Source organism: Myotis nattereri (genome assembly GCF_964212035.1).
Source record: "Myotis nattereri genome assembly, chromosome: 3".
Taxonomy (NCBI): domain Eukaryota; kingdom Metazoa; phylum Chordata; class Mammalia; order Chiroptera; family Vespertilionidae; genus Myotis; species Myotis nattereri.
Window position 1 is genome coordinate 155,131 of NC_138077.1, and position 11,921 is coordinate 167,051.

An 11,921-nucleotide genomic window follows, 5' to 3' on the forward strand; every position below is an offset into this window, starting at 1 on the left:
GATGGCACCTCACTGAATCCTGTGAAAATACCCAAGCCCACTGGGGCCTGGTCCCTAGACGTGCCGACGGCCGGACCTCAGAGCCTCCCTTTTTGAGAGCTGACAGCCAAAAAGTCCAGGTGCAGCCCCTGAGCTGGATATTAAAGGAGGGTTTGCTGAGAGGCAGAGCCCGGGAGCAGAGCAGCAGACGGCAGGGCCTTGGCCTCCGGGCCCCGGACGGCCTTCTCTGCTGTGACGGGAGCGTAGCAATGCAGGTTCACTGAGTTCCAGCACTGTAAAGCCCAACTAACATCTATCTAATCAGCTACAGCCTCAGTGAACATCATGGGTTTTTTTTTTGTTTTTGGCCTGAATTATAGCAATTGATCTTGATAACGTTGTTATTTTTCTGATCAGAAGTTCTGCTCAACAGTCATGTATGACTTTTGTTCTTTAATTTAGAAAATAAATCAATATTAAGGGCAATTTGTTTGGTATACACTGTAATGCAAACACATCAGCTTCTGGGGAGGAAAACAATGTATGATGAGAAGGGTGCAAACGAAGGGGTTGACCCACGTGGATGTCTGTGAGCGTCGCACCCAGCAGGTGGCAGCAGAGAGCGCATGCCCTGGGCAGTGTTGGGGGGCTGCATCCACTCACTGTCCCTAAGGAAAGGGAGGAACAGAACCTTTTTCCTGGCTTTCCCGTCCAAACCGTCTCATGGTAACCAAAAGATTTACAACGAAAAGCTTCTCTGCAAAAGTAGCCCAGCTGATGAATGAAGTAAGAATAGAATGAGAATGTCACTATTTTGCAAACACCCAGGGGACTCATGATCTAGCCCAGCCCCGTGACGGCGAACCTTTTGAGCTCGGCGTGTCAGCATTTTGAAAAACCCCAACTTAACTCTGGTGCCGTGTCACAAATAGAAATGTTTTGATCTTTGCAACCACAGTAAAACAAAGACTTATATTTTTGATATTTATTTTATATATTTAAATGCCATTTAACAAAGAAAAATCAACCAAAAAAACGAGTTTGCGTGTCACCTCTGACACGTGTCAGAGGTTCGCCATCACTGCACTAAGGTCTAAGTGAGGCGCAGAAACGAGGAGTTGCCGAGGGAGACGAAGAGGCTCTGAAAGGGGAGGCAGGAGAAAGTTCAGTCGAATGGAAGACGGTCCAGGAAAGGAAGTCGTGTCTGAGACAACAGGGAAGATCTGGAGAAGAGTGAAGGATGCCACTGAAAAGGAAAGGGGGGGGGGGGCTGCAGCCGAGTCCAGTATCTGGTTACTTCCCCACTGACTGGCTCGGCCGGAGCTGCAGAGCCTAACCCCAGGCCTCGCCACAGCTGACTTGGGCGGGGCTGCGGGGACCCGCAGGGGCCGCCACAGGAGGAGATATAGGTCAGAGCCTCCCCACGAGTGCAGTTCAGGCTTTGGATCCGGGATCCCTGGACGAGCAGATCTGCGAAATAAAGGTTGAACTTTCCTCCTCGGAGCTGGCTGATCGTTCTGCCGTGCATCCTGCCACGCCATCTTCTCCACGTTTTCTTGGCTGCATCTGGTTGAGAGATCGGGCATCGGGGCGCCCTGGTCGGAGGTCGAGGTCCATCAGCAGCGTAGTTGGCGTTGGTGGCACAGTGGTGAGCACAGCTGCCTCCATCAGCAGCGTAGCCTGGATAGTAAGCCCGAGGATGTCATATCTCCTTCTAAGTGATAAGAACAAACATGTCCTAAAGGGAGTTTCTGTTTATTTGGGTTTTTTGTGTGTAAGGGTTAAAATAGTGACTACCAGTCCAAAGTGGGGACCAGTGTGCATGTGAGGGGATCTTTGAAAGAAAGCATCAAGCTGAGATGATTGACAAGACGGGGAAAACTAGAGTCCCCTCTGCGAAGTGGATCTCAGTCCGTCGTCATTCTCCTGCGTCCCTGGTTCCGCCCGCTGTCACTCCCTCCCTCCCTCGCTCCTCAGCGCCCCTGCAGGGAGCGAGCACGGTGCTCCGGGTGCTGTTCGGTTCAGGAGGCCCCGCCGTGAACGAAATCCCCCACTCGGGCAGCTCACATTCAAACCGGGAGACAGGTAAGCAGTGTATGTCAGTAAAACACCACGGAGTAGAAAGCGATCACCGATTCGGAAAGATGCTGGGCAGGGAGTGCAAACGGTGAGGCCGAGGGTGGCATTCCGGGGCAGGAGGGAGAGCAGGGCTGCCAGCGGAGGACTGGGAGAGAAGACCTGGAGGGGGGCCTCTGCGGTCTGTTTGGTGGGCGATGGGCGCCGCAGGAAGAAACCGCCGGCCAGGCCCAGGAGGGAGCGCGCGGGCTGCCTGCGGGGCGAGAGGGCCCGCGTGGCCGGAGCCAAGGGAATCGCGCGGGGGAGGGGGGGCATTCCACACGGGATTTAAGTCGCGTCAAGAAAGTCACAAATTTAACAGAAGAACGAACTTTCTGGGCGCTAAGATTATAAAACAGTAACCCGTTTCCGAGAGGTTTCGGATCTACTTTGGGGTTCGTAAGAAGCAGCTCTGTTCTCGCGTCTTTCTGCGGCAATGGGTGCAGCTCCGCCTGCCGGCCTCAGGCTCTCGGCCGCGGTGGGCAGTGACTGCTGGTCACGCGTGTGGTTCCCCCCGGAGCGCAGGGTGGGCGCCGGCTGGACGGACAGCGGCTGTGCCCCCGGCGGGCCGTCCTCACTCAGCGCCGCCTCCCCGGACCCGAGCCTCGGGCGCCTGGATCCTCGGACACCCGCCCGGCCTCCCTGTCACCGGGAGTCGCTCCCCCCGGTGCCCAGCCCTGCGGGGCCGGCCCCGTCCGCATCCCCACGCGGCTCCTCTGGCTCCAAGGGCCACACTGGCCTCCCCCCGCGGGCGCTGGTCCCGACTCTGCGGGCGGCTGCTCGGGCTCGCCTCCCCCCTCCGTCACCGGGAGGGACCACGCTGGCCCCGGGTCGCGCCTGGCCGCGGGGACCAGCCCGGCCCTGGCTGCCGGTGGGCGCGCGGTGGGTGCTGCGGGGACCAGCCCGGCCCTGGCTGCCGGTGGGCGCGCGGTGGGTGCCGCGGGGACCAGCCCGGCCCTGGCTGCCGGTGGGCGCGGTGGGTGCCGCGGGGAGCCCTCCAGCCGGAGCCGCCGCCGGGCTCTGAGCGCGTCCACAGCCGGAGCCGCGCCACGTCCCAACCTGCGACGGCGGGCGGAGGAGCAGAAAGGGCTCCGCCGGAGCCGGAGCCGAGGAGCCGGGGCGGCTGTGGCTCCTGAGAAAGAGTCCCAGCGACACCGGGAGCCGCCTCACCTGTGGCCCCGCCTCACTGCCCGCACCCCGCACCCCGCACCCCGCGGCCCGCCCGCCTCGTGTCCCGAACCCGCGCGGCTCCCGCGGGGCCCCCTCCCTCCCTCCCTCCCTCCCCGGGTCAGGCCTCCCGCCTCCGCTCCCGCTCCGCCTGCGCACCGGCGGGTCTCTGGGCTCCGGGCGCCCAGCACGGCCCCTCCCGGCCCGCCCTCCACGGGGCCTTCCGTCCTTGGTCCTCACCCGAGGGCATGGCTTCTCCGTCCGTTTTTGTGGAGAGCGCGGGGGGAGGGCAGAGACAGGGAGACATCATGTGAGACGCCACACCCTGCGCCCGACCGGAACCGAACCCCGAACCCCAGGGCCGCCCTCTAACCACTGGGCGCACAGCTCGGGCTGCAGGGACTTCCTCCGGGACCCGCTGCTCTCCCGGCCCAGCTCCATTTATTATTTCACGCACATTTTCCTCATGACCCGAGGAGACGTGTTCATCTGACAAAACCGATCTTTGGATCTGGGTCTCTTCCTGCACCTCCGATTCCGTTCCATGAACTGATCGATTCGGCCGGCCGGTGTGGCTCAGTGGGAGCGTCCGTCCCGTCAGGGCACCGGCCGGGCCGTGGGTCCGACCCCCGCGCGGGGCCTGAGGAGGCGGCGGTCAGTGACTCCCCCCTCCCTTCCTCTGAAACCAACGAAAACATTTGTTTTAAAGTAAGACTTTGTAACCACGTATTTTCCATTCGCTGCTGACTAGGAATAGATTTGTAAACGCACCATAAACATTCCGCTCAGTCAGAACCCGCTGAGGACTGTCAGGCGCGGACCCACAGGATGAGACACACTTCCATGTTCCCGGAGCTTTTACTCCGACCGGCCCGTTACCCGCCGCGTCACCCGCCCCGACGCCCGACGCCCCGCGCCCGGCGCCTGCGCGGACGCTCCGAGGAGATGGCGGTGCGCGGCCTCCCCACCCCCGCGCACGGGCACGCGGGCCGCGGCGCCTTCCGCGACGTGTACGCGCCCGCGGAGGACACCTTCCTGCTCCTGGACGCTCTGGAGGCGGCGGCGGCCGAGCTCACGCGGTGCGAGTGGGCGGGTCCCCGTGGGCCGGCGACGGGCGTCCCGCCGGCGGCGGCCCGGGGTCCCGGAAGGGACGGAGGCGCGGTCCGCGGGGCAGGTGACCCGGAAGCCGTCACCGCGCTCCCCGGAAGCAGGAGTAGGGCGCCGGGGTCCCGATGTCGGTACCGGAGCTGCGAGCGCTCCGCGCGGCCTTTCCGGGCGGCCTTTCCGCACCGGCCCCGCCAAACCCGCCTCCCCCGCGGCTCAGCCACGAGACCGGGAAGCGGGGCCGGCGCCGCCGACTTACCCGGAAGCCCCGCGGCCCCGGGGCCCAAACAGGAAGTGAGGTTGAGGGACCCGGATGGGAGGCATTGGGGGGGTTGTTTGGTGTTAATTCTCACTGGGGGACATTTTCCCATTGAATTTTAGAGAGAGTGGGAGGGAGGAGGGAGAGGTGGGGAAAGAGGAGAAAGAGCGCGCGCGTTCAGTCGGTCGCCTCCCACGGGCGCCCCAAGGGGGACTCCAACCCGCCCCCCGGTCGGGCCCTGGACGGGGATGAACCCTGACCCCTGACCCCGCCAGCACCGGCCGGGTTCTGACCTCTGCGCCCTTTAAAGCCCGATTCGCAGGCGGGGTGACGGCCGCCTGACTTTTTCATTGAATTGTAACAACTTCGGGACCTGCAGCCTCCATGTCCCTAGCACCTTACGCCTCATCACACCGACCTGTTGAAATGCTAGAAACTTGACATTTAATGACCAAAATGAATGAATACCGACATTGTCAGTGTTTGAAATGAAGGGAATCTGGGTATTCAGATGTATTTAAAAATCCAGCCTTGAAGTGGCTTTTCTCAGGATGAAACCTGGTTGGATTTTTCCACGTATAAAATGGCACAACTATTATTATAAACTAGTTTTTCATTGTAAACGATGGAGCTTTGGGGTTTCCTGCAATCTAGACTGAAATGGTGCTGTGCTGTAGGTCCTGACATGTCAACGATTTACAAGCACAGATTGGGCTCCGCACTGTGCTGGCAGCAGATCCGATTCTGTTTTAAAGTTTTGGGGATTTCTGGTCTTGGACTTTTAGGTATTTATGAGACCGTAACAGTTTATTTTGTCCAATATCAGCTGCCTGGTAAGATTCAGTCGCTCTTCCCATAGAATAAGGCTTTGTCGGATATGGGACTGGCGCCTAGTGAGGAACCCGGGCTTTGAGGTTGGGTAACTGGGGAGCTGGGTATCAGTGAGCCCCCTAAACCCCACCAAGCCCGTTCTGTAGTGGGGATACTTGGCGCTTTTGACACCATCTGTGTATGTAGTTATAGGCAAGGAAAGACATTTAATTGAAGGACAGAATACAGTAGAATGGAGATGTTCAGTGGCAGCCTTAAGATTATCACTAATAGTCTAAGAGCCAATACTTCAGTGTTTTCCCAATTTAGTATATAGTACAAATATGGAATTTCTTTGCTGCTCTAAATCTGTTATCTGTAGTATAGGGTAGCTTTCCTCCCCTAGGATATGCTGATGGATTTATGAGTGTTACATACTTTTAAATGATAGAGAAATGTCTTTCACAAATAAATATTGCAATAATCTATCATTTCAGGACATGCCACACTAGGAACTTCTCCTGGAAAGAACTGATGTCTTTCATATTAAAATGTCTAACCCTAAACTAACATTATTTCATCGTTTTTATGTAATGTGCTATAGAAATGAATTGAAAGCCATCTATTATATTAATATGTTATGGACTTAGAATAAACTGCATGCCCAAAATTTTAACAATTTTGAGCTATGAATATTAAATGAGGCCAAAACAGTTGTCAGAAATTAACTTATTTATAAATTTCTTTTATATTTGTATATTTTTGTGACACTCTGTACTTTAGGTGAGTGCTAATAGGGGAGAAATGGATTAAAAGCAGCATGAGCGTCATTTTCTGTGATGTGTGTTTCACTGCAGCTGTAGTAATGCGACTTTCTTTTGCTTAGAGTGGAGCTATGCCTGGAAGTGGGATCGGGGTCTGGAGTGGTATCCACATTCCTAGCCTCCATGATAGGCCCCCAGGCTCTGTACATGTAAGTGTCAGGATGTCAGAGGCATCCACGTCTTCCACTAAGAGATTGACTGTAAATACTATCAAGTGTTGCTTGAATGAAATCATTTGTGTAATTAGATAATATGTATCTGATGGTGTCTGTTTAAGTAGAGTAAGGACTCAGATTGCACATGAAATTCCCTAAAAATTACAACGGAGTGTTTCATTCCATCAGAATGGATAATTATAGAAGCTGCATAAGAATTTTAGGTCATCTCTAAATTTGAATTTTTTTAGGTAAATAATTTATCACAAATTAATTGAAAGTTACCAGAATCACTTTTGAGAAAATTTGAGAACATAGAAATTATAAAGATAAAAATTACCTATAAATGTTACCACACGGTTGCTTCAGTTTTTTCCGTTTCCTATGTTTTTCAATTAATATGGTATCATAAGCATTTTCCTTCCAAAAATTCTTTAAATTTCATTTCTGGTGGCTGTATAGTATTCCTTCATTGGATTCATAATTTAATAAATTCCTTCAGATGTGTGTGTGATTATGTGTAGTCTACTTTTGCACGTTATCCTATATAATAAAAGGCTAATACGCAAATCGACCAAACAGTGGAATGACCGGTTGCTATGATATCCACTGACCACCAGGGGTCAGATGGCCAATGCAGGAGCTGCCCCCTGGTGATCAGTGTGCCAGAAGCCGGGGTCACAGCTGGCGAGCGCAGCAGCAGTGGCGGGAGCCTCTCCCACCTCCACAGTAGTGCTAAGGATGTCCGACTGCTGCCTAAGCCAGCAGTCGGACATCTCCCGAGGACTCCCAGACTGCACTGTGAGAGGGCGCAGGCTGGGCTGAGGGACCCCTTCCACCGCCCCACTGAGTGCACAAATTTCGTGCACTGGGCCTCTATATCAATATAATAGCCTTTCTTTTTAAATCAGTGTAATAAATCTTTATTCTTTTTCTACCATTATTAAAGTATTCAATTTTTAAAAAATCTGCTCCACATAAAAGAAATGGAATATTCCTTGAATTTTTCAGAAGCTGATCTGTCTCCTGGGCATGGAATATAGTCTTTCTTTTCTGTTTGTAGGTGCACTGACATCAACCCCAAAGCAGCAGCTTGTACCCTGGAGACAGCACGCTGTAACAGAGTCCATGTGCATCCCGTCATTACCGATTTGGTGAGATGTTACTCCTTGCCCAATAATAGATTTCCTTTTCAGATAAGTTAAGGTCCACAGGATTTAAGTCAAAGATACTTGAGTGATTAATTTTTAACCCAGTAAGCAGTATATCACAGTTGATAAATTCTTGACTGATACAGTACTCTTTGTCACAGTTCATGGGGGATGTCTATTGGCTTGTATATGTCAGGCTCTGTGTGTCACGGTGACAGCATCCAGTTCAAACTGGCTCCACTAGAGTGGGTGGCTTCAGGCACAGCTGACTCTAGGAACTCAAGTACCATTACAGGCGTCCTTTTCTTGGGTCTGACCTTCTCTCTCGTGGCTCTGTTCCTAGGAAGTCTTCCTTGATGGTAGCAAGATACTTGCATGCCTGTTTCTTATTTTTCAGCAACCCCCCATGGAAAGAAACCCTGCCTTCCAGCAAAAGCCCCAGAATGAGTATAGCTTGCATCAGTTGGGTCATGTGTCTTTCTCTCAATCCGATGTCCTCTCGCAAACAGTCCTCCTGGTTGTGGACAGTAAATGCTTAGTTCATAGGATGCAGCTTTAAAGCTGTGCAGTCTGTACAAGACAGATGTACCAACTAGACCTTTCTCCTTCCTTCCTTCTCTCCTAAACGTGCAACCACATGTCAACACGTGGGCTGAGGAGCTGAGACTCCTGAACATCATCTTCATTCTGTTACACAGTCTTATTTCCTTATTTTTAGGGAAATTCATATAATCTTTATCTGAGTGAAAATGTAAGAATATTCACCTCCATTTCTGTTAATTAGTGTGGCTTAACACATTTTTCTTTCTAAAAATATGAGATATTTTTAAAGATGGTTGATTTAATTTATACTCTGGTTTAAAAGTCTGACAGTTGTTGAACATTTAGGTCAAAGGCTTGCTACCAAGACTGAAGGAGAAGGTTGATCTTCTGGTGTTTAATCCCCCATATGTAGTGACTCCGCCTGAAGAGGTAAGACTTAACAGAATTTAATCATTAATGCTGTCTGCTGCTTCCTTTCTAAATGCAAGCAAATTTCATCATTTGATGTCAGCTGTGGATTAACATAAACTGCTCTGATTAAACTGACCCATCTCCATCCTTTAAAATTCCATTCAAATCAGGCCATGGTATTTAAATGGTATGTAAATTCATGTGTGTTTGTGCGTGTGTACATGCCCTTTAACCCCCCTTAAATTCTAATAGGAATTCTTTTTGAAAGTGTTCGGTTTCCTCCTCTCAAGGGTATTATGAGGCAGTGGGGGCAGGAAAAGGAGGAAATTAGAAGATAAGCTTAGAGGTTATATCCGGGAGACAGAACACACAGGAAATAGACGTGCGTGCAGGAAGTGGTGGCTGTACTTACCAGTGTGTCTAGACACACAACATGGGTGCTGTTGGCGTGTGCCCTGACCTGCACAGGATCAAGGTCTGGTACAGCTCAGAGGTGGGCCCAGGCAGCAGGCAGGGCTTGACTCCTCCCTCCTGAGGGACACCTCCCTCCTCCGGGTATAAGAATGTGGTTGGTGCCGGCTGGTCTTCCCAGGGGCACCTCCAGTGCAAGCACTTACACCTGGCTGAGCATTCCTGGGGAGGCAGATCAACAGGGTCCAGCCCAGAGGGCGCCTGTCCACCCAGGAACACAATGACGAGAAGGGCCTGGCCAAAGCTGCCTTCCCAGGCACTTGTCCACACACCACGGTGCTTGGTGCAACATCCAGAAAATGGGGTCCACCGAAATAAGGGAGGAAACATGAGCCTAGAAAGGAAGGAATCAGGAATGCCGAAACGGAGTCTCTAGGAGGAAAGTCGGACAAAACAGAAGAATGCATGAATTTCCTCATGATTAACTTTGTGGAAAGTTGTATATTGAGGTAGATATGGGAATAACGTAAATACAAAAGAAATTAAGCAAGTGGACACGTTGAATGTTCATCAATAGCTATATGTGATTATTTTCCATCATAAAATGTTTTCCAGTCCTTAAAAGCAAGTTAGAACTCGACTAGATCACATGAAGAGATTTCATAAGGTATTGCATAAGAAAAGAAAAATATACATAAGTATACATAAAATAGATGGCTAGACTATTCCCTCATTTTTTCCCCCAACAGTGGGAAAATTAATTTTTTATCATTATTTTCTAACTTTATAATTGGAAACTATTGTTTTCCTAATTTTACAGATAAGGGAGGAAAGGAATTCACAAAGACTACACATTTATACAAGGTCACAAAGGCTAAGAAATGGTGGGGCTCAGATTAAATTTTACGCCTTTTGTGTGGCAGTAAAATACAAAATACATACTTGTTTGATGACTGTTACTTGTCAGAAAGATTAAGTTTGAGCCTAGCTGGTGTGGATCAGTCTCTCCCTCTCCTCCCCTCATCTCTGAAATAAAAAAATATATATATTTTAAAAAGATTAAGTTTGTGATTCTAAGTGTAACTTGAGTCAAAACAATCTTTCCATTGGTCACAGGTCGGAAGTCATGGAATAGAAGCAGCTTGGGCTGGTGGCAGAAATGGTCGCGAAGTCATGGACAGGTTCTTTCCACTGGTTCCAGATCTCCTTTCGCCAAGAGGGCTATTCTATTTAGTCACCATTAAGGAGAACGATCCAGGTAACACAGACCACTGTCAAAGACTGCACTCGATAAAGTAACCTGGAATGTTAGTATAACCAGCTGGCAGATGATACAGACAACACAAGAGGGGTTTGTAAGAGGTTGATTTGGGGGTTTTAAAAAGGATTGTCTTGCGGTGGGGGTGGCAGTTTTCCCGTAATTCCTAAACTAATATTCAAATGCATATTCAAATACAAAATCTTCAGTTTCTTCTTCTGACACTTCACCCTCCATATTGTGAATTCTCTCTCCTCCTTTAGTCTTCATGCCCTTGAAAATTCTGCTATGTACGTTTAGCTCATCAGAAGTTTTATCATGAAAGCTATCTCATGGTATGGGTGTTTATGCCTTAGCTTTCACATTACTTTGTAACTAAATTGACCATGATTTTTCTTTTTCTGTACACCTCAGAGTTTGATTTTTTTGTTATACCTTATATCCCCAGCCCTTCAAATCACATTATGATTACTAGGTTTTTGTTTTTCATAACTCCATTTTCTTAGTTCAGTCTTCAGTGTTGTTTGTAAAAGGGAAGGTTTTGCTTTTTTCAATGCGCCTAAACGAAATAAGATATTTCATTTACTACCATTGTTCCACGTTACTGTACACTTGGCCCAAACCTTCAGTGACATTTTTTTTTATCCAAAGGGAAGGATCTGGGCAGAGAATGGAGCTAAATAACTAAAAGTCCAATTATTGCTGTAATAACAAGCAGGCTCCACTGCAACGCAGGCCATTTAGTCTGGTTAGAATTCTCAGTAACACCTGTGTCAAGTCCAAGTTCACTGCAATAGAATCCTGCTTGGGGTGCACTGTTTTCTCAGATGAATATACTCTGTAAATAGTCTATTATTTATTAAACCGTTTAGCAGTCATACACACTTCACCAAATGGTTCAGTTGAATTTTACCTTTTGTTTTAATTTCCATTTTAGAAGACATTTTGGAAACAATGAAGGTGAGAGGTCTGCAGGGGACCACCGCACTTTCCAGGAGAGCGGGCCAAGAGCTCCTTTCAGTCCTGAGGTTCACCAGGTCCCCACACAGTGTCTGCTCCACGTTATACTGAATAATATGTATTACACTGAATATACACGTGTGTGTGTGTGTGTGTGTGTGTGTGTGTGTGTGTGTGTAGATAGGCTGAACGTATTCACCATATTTTGAAACAAGTCATTTTTTGGTTAACAAGTGCAACTGTCAGAAATCTGTCAACTAGAGAAAGGTGACAGGGCTGGGCATTATCTTTCACCTACGAATCAAGCCTACAGACAAATGCCAGGAAATATGTACATTATGTATAATTTGCATTTACATATAAAAGATAGTTATATTATATATGAAAGGACATTCATTTCAGCATTGTCTAAAATAGCAAAGCAAGAAGTCAACCAGTGTGCCATCATGAAAGGGGCTGGTAAAGGAAGTCACAATATGCCCAGGACACTGAATGTGAGTGACATCCAGCCATCCAGCGACTCGGAGCTGTATGGCCTGAACCAGAAGGGGTTCATGGTGTACTATTCAGTGAAAATAAAGCACGGTACAGAACAGTATTGTCCTGCATGTATATTTCTTAAAGACCCACAGAGAGGGTAGATTTGTGCATATGAGAGTCTTAGAAGACATCAGGTGGGATAGAGGAACTTTTGCTTTTTTGTAGTAGCATTTGTACAAGGATAATGTATTATATAATTTTTTAAACTTTTCAATGAAAATTTTTTAAAATTTA

At 49.5% G+C, this 11,921-nt stretch overlaps 1 protein-coding gene and 1 long non-coding RNA gene across 3 annotated transcripts; one reads left to right on the top strand and one right to left on the bottom strand.

The window, feature by feature from the left end:
• Positions 1-971: 971 nt before the first annotated feature.
• Positions 972-4,167, bottom strand: LOC308515054. Of its 2 annotated transcripts, none has more exons than XR_013995638.1 (3): positions 4,033-4,167; positions 3,719-3,940; positions 972-1,693 (listed from the first exon to the last, which is right to left on the bottom strand). It is a non-coding gene; the product is annotated as an uncharacterized lncRNA (long non-coding RNA). The 2 variants fall into 2 exon arrangements; XR_013995639.1 differs by having other exon boundaries at positions 3,502-3,940.
• A 28-nt stretch (positions 4,168-4,195) lies between these two features.
• On the top strand, positions 4,196-11,921 carry HEMK2 (HemK methyltransferase 2, ETF1 glutamine and histone H4 lysine). Its single transcript, XM_081085497.1, has 6 exons — positions 4,196-4,340; positions 6,321-6,407; positions 7,477-7,567; positions 8,453-8,536; positions 10,046-10,187; positions 11,125-11,921. The coding sequence occupies exons 1-6, from the start codon at positions 4,207-4,209 to the stop codon at positions 11,256-11,258; spliced, it is 672 nt and encodes a 223-aa protein (XP_080941623.1). The 5' UTR covers positions 4,196-4,206; the 3' UTR covers positions 11,259-11,921.